This window comes from Micromys minutus (genome assembly GCF_963924665.1).
Source record: "Micromys minutus genome assembly, chromosome: 4".
Taxonomy (NCBI): Eukaryota; Metazoa; Chordata; class Mammalia; order Rodentia; family Muridae; genus Micromys; species Micromys minutus.
In genome coordinates this window covers 16,984,343-17,006,294 of record NC_137973.1, presented here as the reverse complement: position 1 = coordinate 17,006,294, position 21,952 = coordinate 16,984,343, and the positions used below count along the sequence as shown (strand labels likewise).

The 21,952-nt window shown below is 40.5% G+C and overlaps 1 protein-coding gene across 1 annotated transcript in view; it reads left to right on the top strand.

The window, feature by feature from the left end:
* Window positions 1–6,816: 6,816 nt before the first annotated feature.
* RXFP1 (relaxin family peptide receptor 1) overlaps window positions 6,817–21,952 on the top strand; it is a gene marked incomplete at both ends in the record, with an annotated part of 114,735 nt that continues 99,599 nt past the window's right edge. The window contains one exon of the mRNA XM_080916567.1: window positions 6,817–6,865. Coding sequence (XP_080772693.1) covers window positions 6,817–6,865 — 49 coding nt within the window. The remainder of the gene's footprint in view (window positions 6,866–21,952) is intronic.

The window sequence follows — 21,952 nt, the reverse complement described above, 5'->3', positions numbered from 1 at the left end:
CCTCACAGACTGGTGCCTTATCCAGTCATCAACAGAGAGGCTTCCTTTGGTAGCATATGGGAGTGGGTATAGAGACCCACAGCCAGACATTATGCACGGAAAGAGTCTAAATGGGAGGGACTCCTTCAAGTCCCTCCCCTCAAAAGAAGGGAAGGCAACATTATAGAAATCAGAGGTGATAGAGGACACTAGGAGAACATGGTCCACTGATTCAGTTAGGTAGGGCTCATATGTGCTCACAGGGACTTGGAAGCATGGAACCTGCCTAGGTCTCTACCGGAGTCCATGTGATGGTTGATAGCCTGCTGACTTTGTGAGACTTCTAACAGTGAGAACAGATGTGTATCTCTGACTCTTGTCTGCTCTTGGGGCTCATTTCCTTCTATCAAGTTGCCTTGTCCCGCCTCAATATGAGGGCATCTTGCTTGGTTGTATTGTCCTGTTTGGTTGTTGTCTGTTAGAGGCTTGCTCTTTCCTGAAGAGGAAACAGAGGGAAAAAAAATGCATCTGTGAGAGAGGGAAATTGAGTGGTAGCTAAAAGGAATGCAGGGAGGTGAAACTGTGGTAAGGATGTATTGTATGAGAGAAAAATCTATTTTCAATTAAAATAAATAAGTAGATAAACTTATGTATTTATAATATAATAGAAGAGATTAAATATTATCTTTGGAAAAAATATCATAGCAAAACTCAAAAGGACAAAGATCAAACTTCAAAGCCCATGGTCTGGCATCTGTGGGATTATGATGGCATCATTGGGACTGCAAGTAGGGTTGGGTAGACCACTCTTTTACCTTTGTTGCCTACAACACACATGCTCTATGTGTGTGTGTGTGTGTGTGTGTGTGTGTGTGTGTGTCAGTCCAGTTTCTTCTGTTAGATTCAGCTCTCTGCAACTGGCCTCTTACAGTTGAAGGCATCTCCAATGTACTGGGGGGAGGGGTCTCTGTTTCACACTTATAGTCTCACATGAAGCTGTCTCAGAAGCTCTATAGGGAAGTTATACCATACTTCATATCGCCTAACCTTGTTGGCTTTTTGGAACCTTGATGCAAGATAACCCTCCAACTCTTAACGGTTCTCGTGCCTATAAAATCAGTACCATGTGGACTATGTCAGTTTCTGCTGAGAGCTGGGCAAGTGCCCCTAGCCCCTTGGACCACAACTGCAATGTTCTCTATGTCCTTTCAAAGCTGACCTATGAAAAGACTTCTCTAGGAAGTCCTGTTGAGAAGGATGTTCTTAGGGGAGAGTCCCTTTGTTCAAGCACTCTTCCTTTTTTCTTTTTAATGAAAGTTCTGGAAATGTGTTTGCTCCCTGCAGCTCTTCATTGACTGGGTCAAAGTATGAATTTTTCTTAACTGCACTAATCGCATTAATAATACAGTCTCAGTCAGCACAGGTCCTGCCTACAACTTTAAATCCTTCCCTCACCAAAAACTTTTTTCATATCTTCTGTTTTATTTTCTTTATTCTCTTTTACTAAAATATGAGTAAATGCAGTGAAAACCATGTCACTGGCTGAATGATTTATTGTCTTGGAATTTCCACTAGGCAAGTTTAGTCCATTGCTTTTTAAGTTTACTCTCATTGGAGTTTTGGGGGACATTCACAGAATTCAGTCAAGACACAACATGAATGACATCTAGTCCTGTTCCTGATAGATTCTTTGTTTTTGCTTTCCAACTTTATAAGACCAGTCTTTGCTGTTCACATTTTTATCAGCATCCTGGTCTTCTGTTTCCTTCTTAATGGCCCATTAATCTCTGCTTACGTCACTTTAAGACTTCTCTAGCAGGCAGGTCTAAACTCTTCTGCATTCCTCCCACAAATTAGTTCCAAAGGCTTGTAAATCACAGTGAGGTAGGTAGTCACAGCAAAGACTCTCTATCTGGTACCAATTTTGTGTATTTATGACCTTGATTTTCGGAATAATATTTTCACGTATTCTTTAATTTCAGACATGTATGTAATGTGTTTTGAGCTGTCATGTTCACTTCCTCCTCTTCTTCTTTGCATATTAGTTATTTTTAATTAGTACGGTGGCCAAACACCTCACAAAGAAGCAAGCAAGGGGAGAATACTTATTTGGACTCATAGTTTTAGGTACAATCTCTCACAACAGAAAAGAGAAGACCCCCTCAAACCTGTGGCAGTGGACACTTCTTCACATCCCTCACATCTGGGCATTTTGGAAAACAGAGATAAGACAGAAAGTAGGAAATACTATAATCTGATTATCTCATGAATAACTTCTTTCAAATATTTCCCATTTTGCTAGTGTTTCACAGCCTCCCAAAAAAAGTGTTAGCACTTAAGGATCAAGTATTCAAACATATGAGCCTGTAAGAAACATGTAGCATTCCGCATAGCATTAATATATTGGGTATGTTGATCTTAATAAGATTTATCATTAAAAATAAAGTCATTTGATTTTTATTTTACTTCCTTGATGTAGGTCCTAAAAACCCTTAAAATTGTATATATAGCTCACATTTATTTCTGTTAGGCATCCCTGTTCTAAAATCAAACTCTTATTATTATTAAATACAATTAAGATAATTCTCTTAGTTCATTATAGTGGGGCGTGTCTGCAATACCAACACTCTGGATACTGTGGGGCTGTAGGATCATGAGTTTAAGGCTAACCTGAGTATATAGTAAGATATCTCAAAGGAAAAAATAGACTGTTTTTTATAATGTCTTTTGATTGCACACTGCATATTCATAGCAAACTATAAACTACAAAAGCTTAGCATTATGTAGCATTTTTTTTTCTGAGATTAAAATCTCCCATCTTGGATAGAGGCTCCTAATGGATATTGCTGCTTACGGTCATACCCAAGATTATACTACTGGACTCAAATCAGATGAGCGTAACTTAGGTAGAATGAGGAAACCAATTAAGACACAGTTAATAATCCTAAGGTCTTCACGGAGTTTGTACTTAACAAATACCATTTAGTTTTATTTACTTTAAAACGATGGGAAAATAAATAACAGATACATACATGCCTCTACACACATCCACACAGAGGGAGTCTTTAGCCCTGCCCTCTTCCTCTTAATACTATCAGTTCTGCAGAGGAATACTAAATTCTGCTTCCCTGCTATATCCCTCGATGGGACATTCGGCAATACAAAAATTGAGAGTTGTTTTTCTACTTAGTAGATAATTTTCTGCAACAATAATGTTTCTGGTCACTTTCCATCAAAGACAAATTTGCTTGGATTTTTCATAAAACATCTTTAGAAACACCTGTACCTAGTGACTACTCCATCCAATTCCATGTTCGGCAATGAATGTCAATATCATCCTTCAAAAGTCATCTTATATTTGGATTAGTTCGATTGATGCTAAATTAAGATAGCTAAAATTGTCTTTGGGTGGAACTTACAAATGATGGATTGGCACCTGTCACCTGTGATAGAAATGGAACCACAAGATGAGCAATTTGACAGATTGCTTCTTATGCCCTTGGCTTGTGCTTAAATGTTCTTCATTTGTGGTTAGTAAATTACAGACTCTCTCTATCCCATGGAACTCTGAGTGAGCTTTCATGAGCTTCTGACCTTGGGAAAACTCGGGTCTACAATCTAAAGGCATTAACAAAATGGCTGTCTCTACCGTTGCCCACGGTAATGACTGGCAGGTGCAGGAGGCCATGGTGAGCAGGGATGAGAAGGCCATGGAGTCTCGCAGGTCTAACAAATGGAAGTGTGGCTGGACAAAAGGCTTTGCTGGCTTGACTCCCTGGGTTGTTACAAGGAGTAATTTTTAAGCAGGGGCTTTGCTATGACTCAGAGTGCTTCTGTAGGAGTGCTTCATAAGGAACCTCTGAGATAAGACAGCACATAGCTCCATTAACCTAAATCAGCACTAAGTCTGAAAGGAAGCCAGGACAATGCTTAGCTATGCAGAGGCTCTGGCACCGTGGATACTATCCTACCAGTCAAGTTTGTTTACAATCAACCAGATTCTTGGTTTTGTTGTTCATTGTGGTGTGTGTGTGTATGTGTGTGTGTGTGTGTGTGTGTGTGTGTGTGTGTGTGTGTGTGTGTGTGGTCTCCAAATTGCAAAACAAGAAAATTTACTGTCTTAGTCAGGGTTTCTATTCCTGCACAAAACATCATAACCAAGAAGCAAGTTTGGGGAGAGAAGGCTTTATTCAGCTTACACTTCCACATTGCTGTTTATTACCAAAGGAAGTCAGGACTGGAACTCAAGCAGGACAGAAATCAGGAGCTGATGCAGAGGCCATGGAGGGATGTTACTTACTGGCTTGCTTTTCTGGATTGCTTAGCTTGCTACCAGCCCAGGGATGGCACCACCCACAATGGGCTGGGCCCTTTCTCCTTGATCACTAGTTGAGAAAATGCCTTACAGCTAGATCTCATGGAGGCATCTTCTCAACTGAGGCTCCTTTCTCTGTGATTAACTCCGGCTTGTGTCAAGTTGACACATAAAACCAGCCAGTACATTCACTTTAATCCAAAGCCTATGTAAAAATAATTTGATGTCAATACTCAGACATTAAAAAAATAAGTCTAGCCGGGCAGTGGTAGTACACATCTTTAATCCCAGAACATAAGAGGAAGAGGCTTGCAGAGTTCCAGGTTCAAGGACAGCCTGTTCTGCCAAGTGAGTTCCAAGACACCCAGAGCTACACAGAAAAACCCTGCCTCGAAACCACAAAAACAAAACAATATCTAAACATTATTCAAGAGAATGTACAACTAAAATACAGTAACTCTTAACTACAACAATTTTTCAGCCAAGGAGCTTTTTCCAATGTCTGAAGAGAATAGAGTCTAAAATAATTTATTTCACTCACTTTAATATGTGAAGCCTATCTCTAAATAGTAGCTAAAAAGTTACTTTAAGTATCTTTTCTCTCCTGTAGAAATAATTTATGTCATAGAAAGAAAATTATGATCATGAGTTTTGACTGAGTTTACCAGGTATGAATTCCCTTCTGTTTTCTCCACAGACCTCAAACCAATCAGAGAATACATGGTTATCCTCATAAACAGTCTTACCACCATTGTGACAGTGGGCACATCACGTCTGGTAGGTCAGTATTTCCACAGACAGGGTTCTAGATAAGACTATTTGTGCCTTTTCTCCCCCAGTCACCTTGCTGTTATAAGAAATACAAAGTGTTTCCTGCTCAACTCAAGATCTGTATCTCTATGTCTTACAATCAAAGTGTGGGTGTCTTCAAGCAAAAGAGTCTTACCATCCAGTTACAGGAGCAATGGCAATAACCCCCACTTTTGTGAGTGCCTCTGGGCCTTCCTAAACAATAACTTATAGAGAGGTAACCTGTGTCTCTGGTAACATAGGTTTTCATTTTAAATTCATGTCCTCTGGGGAAAGCTTTGTTATGTATGTGGTTCCTCTATTTAAACTCCAGGGTAGATAAATCCTGGAACCTCCTGTAGAGCAGGCTGGCCTCAGACTCAAAGATCCACCTGCCTTTTCCTGCTGAGTACTGGGCTTAAAGGCATGAGCCACTGCTGCCCAGATTTTGGTTATACTTTATGATTAGTTTTCAAACTAGTATAGAAAATATTATAAGGTTTCTTTATATACTCTTAACTTGGTTAACACAGCCCTGATCTCTCTATTCCCTTACCCATCCCTCATCCCTGCTTAACTCTTTGGCTGGTGGTATACACCAACACCACCCCAGTTCTTATATATAACATGTGCTCTAAAATCCACACATATATTTTGTATTGGGGTTCAAGATGATCCGTTCTCCATCCCCTTTCAAAGCCTTATGTGATGACGATAATCACTGATTCTAGGAATTCACTACTAAGTTAAAAATAAAAATCGCATATGCTGGCTATAACAAAATGCTGCTCACAGAAATGTGGTCGGTATTTCTCCACTTGTCTTCTTCCCATGCGGACCAGATTAAAGCTTGTCACGTGATTGCCTGCCATTTAGTAGTTACGTGCTATGCACTAGGGCCTGTGCCACACGTCCAGTGTGCCCTGTGCACACTCCTGAGCCATCTGGCTGAACAAGACTCTTATTCCTGAAAACCAGGTTCAGGTGACAGCTACCAGCCCCAAAGCGTCAGAATCCCTGAGATTTGGACCCAGGAAGACGTCAGTGCTCAGCGACAGTATTTCAAGGGCTCTACTGAAGTAAAATGCAGGAGTACAGAAGGCTTTTGAGATAGGTGAACTTTATGTTTTTGTTTGAGCCATATCTATTGCTCAAACTTCCAAACTGACTTAAAATGCCACTGCAGTCACACCTTAATTCCTCCTTTATAGTGTGCCACAAAAGCATTCGTGGGGGGGTTGCCTCAGTTCAAGTTGTTTCTAACAGCGTGGCTTTGATCAAGTCAGTGTCCATATAAGTATGTGGAGGCGTTTGTGGAGCATAGAAAAAAGATGTTTAGCGTAAACAGAGCCTATGTGCTCTCAGAAACTTTCTTTGCCACTAATCTCTCCCTCTCCCTCCACCCCTCTCTTCTTCGTGGGTGTGTGTGTGTGTGTGTGTGTGAGAGAGAGAGAGAGAGAGAGAGAGAGAGAGAGAGAGAGAGAGAGAAGAAAGATAGTAAGACTTTCAGAAAAGGAACTCAAGAGAGAAAAGAAGGAGGGGCAGAAGGATGAAGGAAGGGAGGAAATGAGGGAGGGACAGAGAGAGAGAGAAAGAGAGAGAGGGAGAGAGATCTGCCTTATAGCTGCTAAGACTGCAGACGGAAATAGCTCAGTGACTGTGAGCTGTGCGCGACTCATTTTATCCAGGACCACGTTTTATCTTTCATTAATCAGTTGCCCAGAAAGAAGGAAATGACATCTGGTCCATTCTTCTTCTGCATCTTCGTTATTGGAAAATACTGTGAGTACGCTCAGCGTCTAATTTTATGTGCCTTAGTGCTTTGGGAAATAGTCTCAAGTACAAAAGCTCCTTCCTTACATTTATGCTTTGAAGCTAAAATGCATGCTCTGATAAAAATTGCAAGCTCACATTTAGAATCATTCTTCTTAGTATATTTCTGATATTTGTACTAGAATATCTCTGTCATAGTCAAAAGTTGAGCAAAACTAATATATTTTATAAGTCTATGCTTTATTACAGCCAACTTTTATCACTGATAAGCAGTATTTCAATATTTAAAGAGTCTGTAAGCTCTGTGCAAGGACTATGCCCCTTACTCTACCCCAGAGAGGTCCTAATATTTGTTTATTTCTTTGTGATTGTGCACATTGCAGTCCTGTGGTGAGCTGCCTGGGGCTGGCATCCACACAGAGATTCAGCCATGTAACTCTTCTGGCAGGTTTTTATACTGTTCCTTGAAAGAAAAGCAAGGCAAAGCATAAAGAAATGAAAACCACAGAGACTCAAGGAAATAAAAACTTTTGCTATAATGGCAAATTTTTTTTGAATATTAAGCCATGGTTTTTTTTTTTTTTTTAATCTTAAAGTTCTAGGAAAAGGGTTGTTATACATTATACCTCATTAAATTGTCTAAATTACGAAAACATCTATGCTTGTTAGAACAATGAAATAAGCCAACCTCAGGACAGAATGAAAGCTTGAGTCTCTTTAATACATTAGGAGTGTGGGGATAGATTTGTTGTGAACATCATCAAATTTAAAGCATACACATGTTTATATTTTTCTGTCTCTCAAATTCTATGAAAGTGGTATTTATACTAAGATAGTCTACTAAATTTCTCAAGGCTACATTCTATCTTAAATCTCTTAATTCTGGTAGTATATGCTATACTTTGATGATTTTTTTTCTCCTTTTTTCCTTTGACCACAATACAACTAAGTAAAGATTAAGACAATTTCAAAACTAGAGAAATGACTAGGAATCTCTGAGACTGTTCTGCTCCTAATTTTCTATATCTCAATCTTAACTGTGGCATTCATATTTTTATCAGAGGTAACAAAAACTCAAACTGCAAATCATAATAAAAGTTTGGATCTTTCCAATTATAACCCAGCAGTACTTAAGGTATCAAGGCTACACACACACACACACACAGGAGCTATATCTGGGCTTTTAATATTTGCAGCAAAAGCCCACTGAAATTAATGGTTAATTTTAACATTTTTTCTATTTAATATCAAAGAGTTGAATAGATTAAAAGATCCCAGGGAATTCTTCCACAACAGGTATTCTAGTAGAAAGAACTTAAGATGTATAAAAGGTGTTCAGATCAGGATAAGAAGAAAATTTGACTGATGTGATACTAAAAATGTTCCAGACTATAAAAAAAAATCTCCATGCTAAATTCTTTTCTTAATTTTTTTTTTTTTTGAGAAAGGGTTTCTTTGCATAGCCCTTGTTGTCCTACAGCTCACTCTATAGACCAGGTTGGCCTTGAACTCCCAGAGATTTACCTGCCTCTGTCTCCTGAGTGCTGGCATTAAAGGCATGCATCACCACTGCCCTGCAATAAGTTATCTTCATGAGCAAAACTTTGAAAGTGATAAAGATGATGATGATATCAGAACCCTCCATTCTTTTACATGTACGTTCTCTTTAGGTTTAAGAAACACCAACAACAACAAAAATAACAAGCAACAACCACAGCGAAAACAGAAAACACTGTTAATACTTGCATAGTTGAACGTACCAGATTCTCAACATTCCATGCTTTCCCCTGGGGTGAGGGCAACACAGGGATGAGCGGTGGCACTTCAGACTGCTGTACTGTCTGGGCAACTGGGGGGGAGCCATTGCAGAACCCCCGAAATCATAACCCATAATAACTCAGCCCACCATTATTGTACCCCATCACTCAAATCCACCTAAGTTTCTGTGCTCACCAAAAGGACATCAACAGCCACAGTCAGGCCTGGCTAACCCTCCACCGAAACCCTGAGCTGGCATTGTTTGCTCTGTTTACTGGTTTGCTTTGTTTGGCTTGTTTGGTTGTTGTGTTATGTTGTTATATTGTGTTGTGGTTCGGTTGTTTTGTGTTGATCCTGACCTCTGGTACTTTGGAAAGATCATGTGACACCATGGAAGACACCATCTTACCACGTGCAGCTGTCGAGCTATGTCCTGGTTCCATGATTCTCGGCCATCAATTTACCGTCTTTGAACCTTAGTTTGAAAATGGCAATTCAATATATTTTATTCTAACTACTTCCCAGGCCTCATGTATTCAGGCTTTGCTAGGGGGGAAAAAAACTTGAATCTTCACAATGATGATCACGTAGAACCAATTCAACCAGACCTAAGGACATTGTGTGCCTTGCCACAAGGCTCACACTAATAAGTGTCAAGAGTTGAGTGATTTGGATTCATGCTTTTTCCCCCGGTAGCACAAATAATTGGGCCTTGAAAACAGCTAAACTCCCTATAGATGTAGAGCTATTGGCCATGTGCTAGCTGAAAACACAAGTGAATACCAGATACTTTAATAAGCAATAAGATAAAGCTTCATCCTTGCTCCGAAGGGACAGCGTGCTGACAGCAGTACCTTAACCCAGGATTGCCGTCCAGTGACACACTGAAGCTGATCTGGGCTCAGAAGAACGGACGTTCAGTCTTCTACCTATATCCATGAGTCACAAGGAACCAAAGTTAGTCTGTATTTTGATACTAGCTAGACTATGTAAAGTTATGCATCAGAGGAGGCTGAGCAAAGGGCGTGGGGGACCCCACTGAGGTATTTTCCAAAGTTGTTGTCAGTCTATGGTTATTTCAGAATTACACATTTTAAAAACATCCTCAGAATGTGCTGTATCATAAATCTTTTTCGGAGAGTTTTATTACTTATTAAACAATATCTCAAGCAAAACAATCGCTTTATGTAACACTTTAGGTGGGGACGAAACAACTAAGTGGGAAGTAGAGTGCATAAAGAAGCCTGATCCACTTCAGGGTTCCTAAGGGACTGGCCCAGATGCTGAGGGCTGAGCTCCAGAATCCCATGGAAACTTAGCTGACTGCCTGGTCTCTGTGCTAGACCTATCTCCTGCTCCGTATAACCTCTTACCATCTCTCTAAGTAAGGAAGTAAGGGAAAGACAGACATCCCACAAAAGCCACATAAACTTGAGGAAGACATTAAAACAGACACACAAAGACATACTTACCCATGTCCAAATGTAGGAAGATAAATTACCAGTGCACAGAGCACAGGACATACAATGTTCTCGGTCAATTGTGTGGAGGTTGGTTGCTACAACTTTGTGTCGTTCCTACTCTGAATCTACTTAGACTTAACATTTTTAAGTTTGAACTAAAAAGAAAATTAATAAATCTGTGTAGTACATTACCATCTGGAGGAAGATTACAAATTATGTGTGTAAAATAAATAGGCAGTCAAGCATAATTTCACACACCAAAACAAACTTGTTCAGCTGAAGTGTCTGGAGATGGGTAGTTCTGTTAACTTTGGTCTTTTTCTTTTCTTTTTTTAACAACAAAGAAAAGTTATTAGCATTTCAGCAACTTAATTTCTAGCTTTGTGGTAATGTTTTTTTTTTTATTTTCCATTTGCTGTGAGCTTTCCATGAACAAGGGACCATGTTAAATGTCCACAAACATCTCATGTTCCCCCCATAACTTATGAGATGCTCCTACCTTAAAGTAGAAAACAGTAAATGAGGATTTCTCTCCAGTACATGGCTCTACTTTCTAAAAAGTGTTGCAAAAGAGACTTGAATCCAAGCCAATCTCCTTAATGTGTGACTTGGTTCTAATGCTTCCAAAATTACAGTCTCCCTAAATGAAAAGGTACTTTTCAGACACCCTGATGGGGCTCACCTGATCACGTGTCACACGAATTTGGTAGTGCCCACTTCAGAGCCTGAGCTGCCCAGGGTCTCAAAGCCAGAAATCCAGGTTTTCTACCATGTAGGATGAGGTCAGGCTGGTTTTACCCTCAGCATCCACCCATCTCTTCTTCCAGGCTGGAGTGAAGTTCTATATACCAGTCAATGCACACCAGCAACAAATGGATTAGGATACGAATTGTATATATAGAAAACACTTTTGTTTCTGACCATATAGCAAAGGCCAATCAACATCAGCTCAAGTCCTGTGTCAGCTCCCTCCTCCCTCCTCCTGGGCTGTGTCCTCACTCACTAACTCCCCAGCTCTGGAATTGCCATCTTTAACCTGATGTACAGAGATCCAAAGCCTCCTCTTCCAGTTCAGTTTTACAGCTTCTGGTACTGCCCTGGTCAGAAGACCTAGAACCCACCCTTGACACCAGGAATCCCCTTTCTTCTTTGCTCACAGGCAACAGTAAGTTATAAAGACTTCAGATTTAGGTTATGATCTCCAACATACCCAAAAGTATCAAGTAACAAAGAGAGGAAAGTATAAAGCATTCTCTTACCTCTTTTGATATTTTCTTGTTAATAGTTATGATCTATAGTATTGTGTCTGTTGTTAGTGGATTTCATTTCATAATTGGTTCAATTTTTATCTGAATTAACTGGAGTCCCTCATTTCTTTATGTTTCTTTAATAATGAATGCAATCTTTTGGAAGTAATCAAAAACTACCTGAGAGTCTATCATTGAGAAGAGGACTCACAGAACTCTCTCACTGGCCGAGCAGCATCCCTACCTCTGGCTGAGACACCTGTCCCTTCCCGTCTGTCCCTCCATATGGTCTTCAGGAATGACAGTATTCATGTAACAGTATAGAACTCTGGCCCCAGCCTTTCCCCAAACTCAGTTCCAGGTCCACCTTTAGTCAGGACACCCTGTTACAGCCAACCTCACCCTCATGATGAAGTACAGAAAGGGACATCAGAGGCTCTGGCACATTCTTCAGTGATGAGATTTGCTGGTTTTAGTAGGTAGTCTGCATTTGAAGTAATTAGATGGTTTTGTTAAAGGGCGTGTGGGCACTTGAGCTGAGAGTCTGCATAACTGTGAACAACTGAGTATAACATCGGGTTGCATGGAGGTCTTCTAACCATCTTTTCCCTGGACTCTCATTTGAGTCACTTAAGGAGAAATAATGTGAACTTTCCCTTTTTGCTGTCTGGGAACTAAATCCCAAGTGCACTACTGTTGTCTTAGGCAATTTCATAAGTATTTTTTAAATTTCAGTTTTATGAAATTAAAGCTTCCTTGAGTTGGACAGAAACATAATGATTTCAGAGGATAACATTCCTCTCTGACATAGGAAGAGGCTAAGGCTATTTCTCTTCACTTCATTGTCTTGGCTCACTTCTAAACATGGCTCTCCAGTTGCATGCATGGTCCATAAAGGACAGGAAATAACTAAAGGGCAAAGTATTGCCTAAAAATAGAAATAATTTAGATTGAACTTATTAAATTTATTATCTACCAAAATCCCAGCCTCAAATTAAATGACCTAGTCAATATCCTGCCCTATTAGTCACTTGTCTTGCATGTACCTGGTAAAGAAACACTTCAAATCTTTCTCACAGCTATTGAGAAAGGTTCTGGTCCAACCTGCCAAGTGCCATATTTACAGTCAGACCCTTTGCTGGAAACAACCCTGTTCTCCAACTCCCCAAGTCACTACTTTTCCCAGTTTCGGTAGTTGAGTAGCCACTGAACTCCTGTGTATCTCAGCTCTCCCAGACCCTTCCTTCCTGCAGAAAGAATGTCACCTCCCTGCCTTCCCACTTGTATCTGGTACCATACAATTAGGACACAGCATCACCTGAACCCACTCTGGTCCTCTTGTTCCCTTTCCAGTTTGCAGAGGCGGATGATGTGTTTGGATGATGTGTTTTCTCTTTTATACGGTGTAAAAGGTGCTTGAGGCACATGCAGTGAGTCTTCATTATTGTGGAAAACCACCTCAGGCTTTAACAAGTCATGGCTTGCTACGTTGTTAATCCTACAGTGGTAGTGGACTATCCATTCATAGACATCTGACTTCTTATTCATTATACAAGGTAAGACTGTCATTGCATCGGGGATAAAAGCTCTGGGATGAAATGGGCACATGAAAACCTAGCTGCTATCCGAGGCTTCTTTCCAGTCTCTTCCAGTTTGTTTCTTCTGTGTGTTCTGGTCCTTCTCCCTTCTCCCCAACAAGAAAGCTCCTGGCTGTCCAATGTGCTTGTGCATTTCCTTTCCCACCTCTAGGCAGCCCAGATTATGGGTGTGAAAGGATCAGACATGCCCTCTTGTTCCTGTAGTGTCATTTCTACTGTCTGTCTTTTCACTGTTTTCCTTAATCTCACTGTGACTCCTAATAAAATATTCACAGTGAGATGTTCTCCTCAAATGATCTCAAAACCTACCCACCTCATGAACCCAAACTTTTACAAAAGAGTTGTGTGACACATACTTAGAGCACTACACACACAAATACACACACTCACACTCACAGACACATATACATGCACACACACACACACATCTGAATTCATAAGTCTTGAGGCTGAGTTGTTTAGTAAATTAATTCCAACATTTTCCCTAAACATATAAGGAAACTATTATCCTTCAGGTTTCTGTGGCTTCGAATTTAAACAAATAAACCTGACTTCACAGGTTTGAAATTAAAATGTTATGAGATAAAGATGAATATGAGCTTCCAGATCTTAATAAAAATGTACATATCTTGATCTACATACATCAAATAAGCTGTCCTATAATGATTTTCTGAGAGTTTCTGTCCAGGCCACACATTTCCAATATGCTAATGAAAGTAGCTGATCAAGTCCTCAGTACATCAGACACCAGCTTCAGGGACTGAGCACAAATCTCTGTCCCCACACTCCCTCACAAGTCCTGGCCCTTTGCCTTTCTACTTTCCTCATTCATTGCTGCTGTTTTATTTGTGGTGGCTTCTTGGCTGTGAATACTTTAATATGTTTTCCCAATGTGGTCTGGAAATGCTTGGTGTGTTTTGAATGGTCCAGAAGATTGACTGGGCATTTTTACTTTCCCAGTTGTGGCTAATTTGTTAGAAATTGCAAATGGCCTCGTGGTTTATAACTACTTCTACTTTCTCACACATTTCAAACTTGGGAAGACGACGATGTTTTCAGGCATGCTGTCTGTAGGCTTCTCCTAATCTCTTCTGGCTTTCCTCTTTGCGTTAAGGTCCAAAGAGGTTGCCAGTGGCTCCGTTAAAATTGATGTTTTTATCTCTGTTCTTCTGACTGTAGTTCTCACCCTTGACCTTGTAAGCTAACAGCCCAATTTAAGTCTGTGAAAAAGAGAGTGATTTTATTTTTGGTTTCAATGGTATTCTTGACAACTGAATTCATCCCAGAAGCAATGCAGTAGCATTTGGCCACCAAATCCACTTTAATGTGAGAAGCTGCAAATGTTACTTCTGAGTTGCTCTTGGGCATCTGCTTTCGAGTTTCTGTGCTATCATACATAACTGCGTGATAGAGACATTCAGATAGACACAAACTTGACTTACTAAAGTATGAGGAGAAAGACATTCCAATATTGGGTATTATCATTACCTTCCCCTATGTTCACACACACACACACACACACACACACACAATAATGCCTGAAGAGATAAAAATGGATGAATTAGTAAGTATGGTATTGATGAAGGAAACTGAAATTTAGCAAGATAGTGAACTTTGGGAGAAAAGAAAAAAATGAAGGATGACGAAACTGAGTAAAAACAAATGCTAATTCGAGCAGTTATAGGCACAGAGAAAGCTCCAAGGTATAAAAGAAGGTCTCTCGTGGCAGGCCAAGACTTAGGACCAGAGTGGGCATGGCTTAAGGTTAGAGTGGGTGTGGTTTAAGGCCAGAGTGGACATGGCTTGGGGTCAAGTGGGCCTGGCTTGAGGCCAGAGTGGGCACGGCTTAGGGTCAAGTGGGCGTGGCTTGAGGCCATGTAGTGGGCATGGCTTGGGCCAGTGTGAGTGTTAAACCAAGTATTGCATGTTAGAGATGATGTATAACTGCTGTTCCATGTCCTTCCCCAGAATGGTTTGTCACTCCCTCTAGGATGGGTAAAAGAATGGTTCTCTTTAGTAACCACACTGCCCTGTTCTGAACTATGAAAGAAACCACATTGGAGTGTGTCATAAAATCAGAGAGCATTTGACAGTAAGAGCTGTAACCACAAAGCCAAGAGTACTTTGAGATATAACTGTAATGAAAATCGGGGTGAAGTATGAACTCATAGCACCAGAGTTTTAGCCATGTTCCAGCCATGACCTTGGGACACCAGTGACTTTAACGAGTGATGTTAACCCTCACTCTGTGAGATTATACAAGAAAATCCAAATCTGCAGAGCTTTCACAATGGGAATGCTAACTCACTGTAGCAAAGAAGCACCTTTACTGAGAAGCAAAAGCTGTGTCTGACCAGCTCAAATCAAACTCAAATATCTTGACTCAAAGTCCTGTATCATTTAGGTGACATTTCTCCATATTCTTCTGTCTGTCTTAATGGCCTGTCTGCTGCTGTGAAGAGATACTATGACCAAGGCAACTTATAAGAGTTAAAGTGGCTTACAGGCTTACAGAGGATTAGAGTATGTATCCATTGTGACAGGGAGCAGGGCAGCAGCAGGCAACCACGGCTGGTGTTGAGCAGTTTCTCAGAGCTTATGTCCTATTGACATGTCTCATCCAAGAAGGCCATACCTCCTACTTCTTCCCAAACATTTCCACTAACTGGGGACCAAATTACTTACACACACACACACACACACACACACACACACACACACACACACTATATATATAAATACAGTCTTATGGAGACCATTCTCATTCAAATCACCATAGTTGCCCAAACTGGTTCCCTTTGCTTTACCTTTGCTTAGGGCTACCTACTTTGCATGTAAATTTCATTTTCAATTCCCGCTCCTCAGTTTCTGAGCCAGTTTTACTTTTGTATCATCTGGATTAAGATATCTGGAAGACCTTGGGAGGCGACATTATGTGATGGGTTCACATGTTCAGATGACTCAGCCCATAGGTGCTTGGCCCCCTGTGCTTGGGCAGAGCACCATGGGAATGGTACTGCGTAGTCAGAGATGCTTCATCTCATCCTTTCAGACAGAAGCAGAGATTTAAGAGTCTGAATACGCAGTATAAACTCCCAAGTTCTGTGACATACTTCCTCCAGCCCAGCATCCCAACACGTTCACAGCCTCCCCAGATACTACCAACACCTGAGGACCAAGTTTCTAAAGCATAAACCCAGGGGGAGGATGTTTCATATTGAAACCATAAAGAGAACAACACGTGCATTGTATATGCTCTTTTTCCTTTTTTCTAACAATGCTATTCAGAGGATTATAAAATAAAATAACCGAATTCAGAAATGTTTCTCTAAATATCAAAAATTCATAATGGCTAGGGTTACTTATTAATTTTATTATACAATTTTTCCAATGAAGTCCCTAAAGCAACATGATGTGTAATCTATAATTGCAAAGAGCAAAGAATAGTCCAATGTGGTAATCTCCTTAGCTTGGAAGCTGAGCTGTCTGATTAGTCACTGAGAAATACATTTCACTTTAACATTTGCACTGGGGAAATCACAAGACATTTTTAATATGAGTTGTAATATTCTTTATTCTATGTACTTAAATACACAAATGTTCTAGGTCAAAGTCACTGCACTTTGGTTGTTAGTGTGAACTATTGACCTTACTCAAGTTGTAGCACCATCAGTTAAACTGTTGAAGTTCTATTTAAAGGCCAATGCAAGTAACATTTAGTTAAACCATGGAAGGCATTATATACAGCTTTGTATCTTCTAAGGCAAGACACAGTTTCAGAGGGATATGTGAACTTGCCTACGTCACAGGCTCACAAAATACTCTGAGTTGAACTCAAGGTCATCTAACTCCCAAGTCAGGTGTTTCTTTCTGATCACCATGCCAATACCAAAAGACATGTTATCCATGTTTTTATGCATGTTATATACATGATCTGTCATTTTGTTCAGCTGATCCTACAAGCAGCAGACAGATCTGCCGGGTTTCACTCCCCCAGAAGGAGGAAGGAAATACACAAATAGTGGTGGTGTAGCATATTCTAGGTTTCCGGGACGGCATGGCAGCTGAAGAAAATGACTCGTCCTTCAGTGGCTTACGAAAGACTGAGACACATGCTTGAAGAAAGCTGCAGAGGGTGGTGGCAACCAGAACATGCAGGCCTTTGGCCACCTCACTCCGTAATTCAGACTGCAGGAAATAAATACTTGGAACAGAATTTTTTTTCACAAAATGATATCAGGAAATATTTGCCTTGGGAAGTAGCTCTTGTGAATTAAAAGAAAATGAGCTAGAATGGGAAGCTCCAATAGAGCCCTTGAAAGAAGCCTGGCTGTTACACTGAGTCACTGAAAAAGTACATCAACCAGTTCAGTTGCTGACCTAACATTTCCTAGGGCCTCTTTATGTTTTCAATGTATCTTCTTCCTGTAAGAGCCGGATGTAATAGACCTAAAAGCCGAAGCTGCACTGTTCAAAATGTGGCAGGAATGCTCTCTCTCTCTCTCTGCACAGTTTTTAATTTCCATAAGAGCTGTGCAACTGTAGTCATGCTAACTAATTAGTTCTTTAAAATAAGAAAAGACATCGTGTCATTCTTACAAGAAATTAATAATATAGTCAGAATATATCTGAAAGCAGGCTTTTTGTGAATAGTGTACACACCAGATAACATTGATGATAGCTTCTAGTGTGACTGGACAAAATATATATTCATTAGAAAATGTCTGAGCTGCTTCAATATATTTATAAAGATTGGGGACTCACCTTCAGCTGAACTAAGTCATACTCCTCTAATGGGTAAATCGCTTGCTGGTATAAATTAAATCCGTACTTGTGAATTGTGTGCATGATCTCAAAATGACACAACCAGGAAATCAAATATATTCTGGAGTCTCAAGATTAGTGAAATAAATAAAGTTTACGCTGATGGGCTAAAGAAAGGTCATAAATGGGGAATATACCATTTTACCATGTTCTATAAACAGTGCTTACTGCTACAGCTACTTTTCTTATTCTGTGTTAAAATACCATGGCATTCTGGAGGATTAGAGTCCTTGATGGCGGAGCAAACACAGCAGGTGGCTGGCAGATGGAGCAGCCTTTGAGAGCTCTCGTCTCAATCCAACAGGAAGCCGAGAGAGCTCAGTGGAAGTGGCTGGAGTCCTTTAAAACCACCACACCCACCCACAGTGACACATTTTCACCAGCAAGGCCACACCTCCTAATCCTCCCTAAACATTAGCCAACAACTAAGGATCTTGAGACTTAGATGCTGGGGGCAGGGCATGTCTCAAAATCACAAGTACCACTCCAATGTATAGGAACCAACCTAATCTAGAAAATCCAGATATCCGCACAGACGGACTGTCTCATACCTGGAAGTAAGGCCAAGTTGAGAACACAGAGTGGACAGTGCCGAAAAGAAGTGGGGAAAGAAGGAAAGAAGGGAGCCAACAGACAGTGGCGAACGACCTCTTCATGTATGACCTAAGGGTAAAGGCGGAAAGGTGAAATGCTATTCTAAGGACAGGAGAATTTTGGACCCTTTGTGATCTCAGGTTTTGAAGAACCTTATGTCCCTGTGTTGGCCAGGTTGGAAAGAGGCTGAGTAGAAAGGCGGTTGCTAAGGAGAAGACTCCAGTTCAGACTACTTGGTTACTGGTAGAGATAAGGAGTTGATACATTAATAACAGTTGTAGAGGAAAGTTCTTGAAAACTGGGTGAAAGGTGAGAAAAGGAATAGCTTAACCCTAAAAATACGAGGAGGCAAAAGGACTCAGAAGAAAGCCAGTCGTTTTCTGTAAAAAAGCATAGAGTCAGGCAGTGGTGGCAAACCTGTAATCCCAGCGCTAGGGTGGCAGAGGCAGGTGGATCTCTGTGTGTACCAAGACAGCCTGATCCACAGAGATGGTTCCAGGACAGCCAGGGCTAGACAGAGAAATACTGTCTTGAAAAAACAACCTCCTCCCCCACCCGAGACTATGTAGGAATCTAGACTGTCTCTCCCTAATAACTAATGATAGAGGATGGTGTTGCCTCTTACCTACGACAGGTGTGTATCTAACCCGCTTAATGATCTTGTGAGTTGGGTACAGATAGGTGATCAATGGGCAGTCACACAAAGCCAGGCCAGATGTCAACAGCTGTAACCAAGTATAGTGAAGGGGGAGAAAATAAACCCTCTCTCACTACTTAACCCCATGACCCGAATCAGCAACCACATCCATCACAAGTTTTACTCTTAATGTGAGGTGACAGCATGGACAGAGAAAGGAGGCCATGACGCCAGCAACAGAAACTAAGTGCTTGCTAGAAGGCATGTTCATTACAGAGCAATCAGGAAGAGCATTGGAGGCACCTCACAAAGAGCATAAATGTTGGCTAGTTCCTGATGGGCGTTTATAAGGCAAAATCAAAGAGGTCTGTAATCTCTATGTGTTAGGAAAATGGCCCTTTCCTTCCATGAGGACCATGTGTGACAGCATGTATTTGACATATGGTGCTTATAAATTTATGGGTTGATGGTTGGTGGGATGCTGGGCATGAAGTCCCTGAAAGGTGACTTTTGCAGAAAAAGGCAGCGTACTGCACTTAATACCTGGGAGGTATTGAACCTTATTTCTAAAATACACATTTAAGAATCTGTTCAGAGGTTGTACAGACAGTTTAGAGTTCAGAAAATTTACTGTTCTTGCGAGGGACACAGGTCCCAGTCCCCAAACTCAAATGGCAGCTACATGTTGTAATAGAATGTAAAATAACTGCCTGTAACTCCAGTTCCAGAGGATCCAACAGCCCTCTCCTGGATCCTGGGGTCACTAAGCATGCTTGCAGTGCACATACAAACAGGCAGGCAGAAGCTCGTACACATAATAAAAACAAATATAAAAGGTCTTAAGATACTTTTTAAAATTTACTTTATTTTGTATGATAAATGCTTTGCCTATGTACATACCTGGTGTCTGTAAAAGCCAGAATAGAGTATCAGATCCCCTGGAGCTGGGATTATGAATAAATCTGAGCCACCACATATGTGGATGTTAGGAATTGAACCCTGGTCCTCTGGAAGAGCAGCCAGTGCTCTCAACTGCTGGGTCAAATCGTACCTCTGAAACAAAACAAAAAACTGTGTGTGTGTGTGTGTGTGTGTGTGTGTGTGTGTGTGTGTGTGTGTGTGTGTGTGTTTGTGGTTTTAAGTTTTAAATCCTGTACAAAGAACACAGTGGTACAACTGGATCATTCTCAGATAACTGTCACAGACACAGCAGCCAGTCAGTCTATGCAGGGATCCTGCTCGAAATGTGGAGAGCAATCATAGCCACTCCTTCTGTCTGAGACTACAGTAATCTCAAGAGAGGGTATAATGGAAAAAACACAGTTTTTAATTACATTTAAATAAGCCTCTTTCTTTTGATTAATTGTTAGTAGCTACAGGAAACAGATTTAAATTAAGCCTTTAATAGACATCACTAAAAAAAAATAGTAGGACCATGTGACTCCTAAGGAAGCCTTGGCCACCTAACTTGTAGCCTTGTAGGCATTCCCTGAGCCTAGACACTTCCCTACATGACCCAAAAACATGCATCCAGGATCTCCACTGCACACCATGTCTAGCTCTCACAAATGTTATGTGCCTTCGAGACTGTCTCATTCTCGAGAGCTTTCCCAAAATCACACATTCCAAATATAAGCATACAGGTGAAATAAACTATCTTATGAACAATATTCCTAGCAAATAAAGTCTTTCTATTTCATTCCCAGAATTCTCAGAGAACTTAACATACACACACATGTATGATGCCTGGGTCATTTTCTATTTTCTCAAAGCTGGTGTATGAAGCCCAAACTCAACGTAGATAGGAGTAAAACATCCACAAACACTGAAAATCTGAAAATTTTGGAATAACCATTTTCAGCCTCCAATAAACATTACTGTTAAAAAAACTTTACCAAACTTATTTTTAACTTTTTCATACATCCAGAAATAATATTTAAAATTCTTTTCTCTGGATTATTTTTCTTATACTTGACCTCATCATTCACCAAGCATACATTTCTTTGCTGAATGATTTCAGAATAAATTGCACTGGGACTGCTCATGGCAAAACAGTTGAGTATGTGTTTCTGAGAATTATATTATCTTAGCCCCCATACAATTACTAAATGCTGCAAATTTATCATTAATAAAATGATGCTATTTAATGTAAAATCCATCTTCATATTTCATCAGCTGCCCCAGTCCTGTATCATACATGACATTCTCAGCACATAAAGATAGGAGGGAGAAGCAGTGGTATATTATAAAAGTACCTTTTATTTGCCAGATGTGATTGTCATCTTGGAGGCTTACTGCCTCCATTTCCAAATTAGGCCTAGTCCTGGAAGCTTCTAGCCTCCAAACCATCTTATCTAGGTCTAAAATGTGTTCAGCCTCTGAGTCTTACTGCTGAATAAGCTCAGCCTTTCTAGTTCTTTCCAAACTCTGGATGGCTGGTTCAACTCAGCTGTTCTGGCTCAAGCTTCTCTCTTAGCTGAATGATTCAAACTGGCTTCTCTCAGCTTCTGACTGAATTGCTCTGCTTGGTCTCATACTAACTCAGGCAACATGCTCTAATCTTCTGTTTTCTTCTCATTCTCTGGCTCTGGGTCATTTTCTATTTTCTGTCTTCATTGTGTTTAGCTTGTGCTTCTTCTTTTTCTTCTTCTTCTTCTTCTTCTTCTTCTTCTTCTTCTTCTTCTTCTTCTTCTTCTTCTTCTTCTTCTTCTTCTTCTTGTTCTTCTTGTTCTTCTTGTTCTTCTTCTTCTTCTTCTTCTTCTTCTTCTTCTTCTTCTTTCTTCTCTCTCTCCCCTTCCCTCCCTCCCTCCCTCCCTCCCTCCCTCCCTCCCTCCCTCTCTCTCTCTCTCTCTCTGCAACCTGTGTCTAAAACTCTCCTGATAAAACTGCCTCCTTTTTCTCCATCTGTGCCACTGTCTCTTAAGTAGCCTCTCTTTCCTCCCTGTTCTCCTGAGAGTTTGGAATATCCTAGTCTG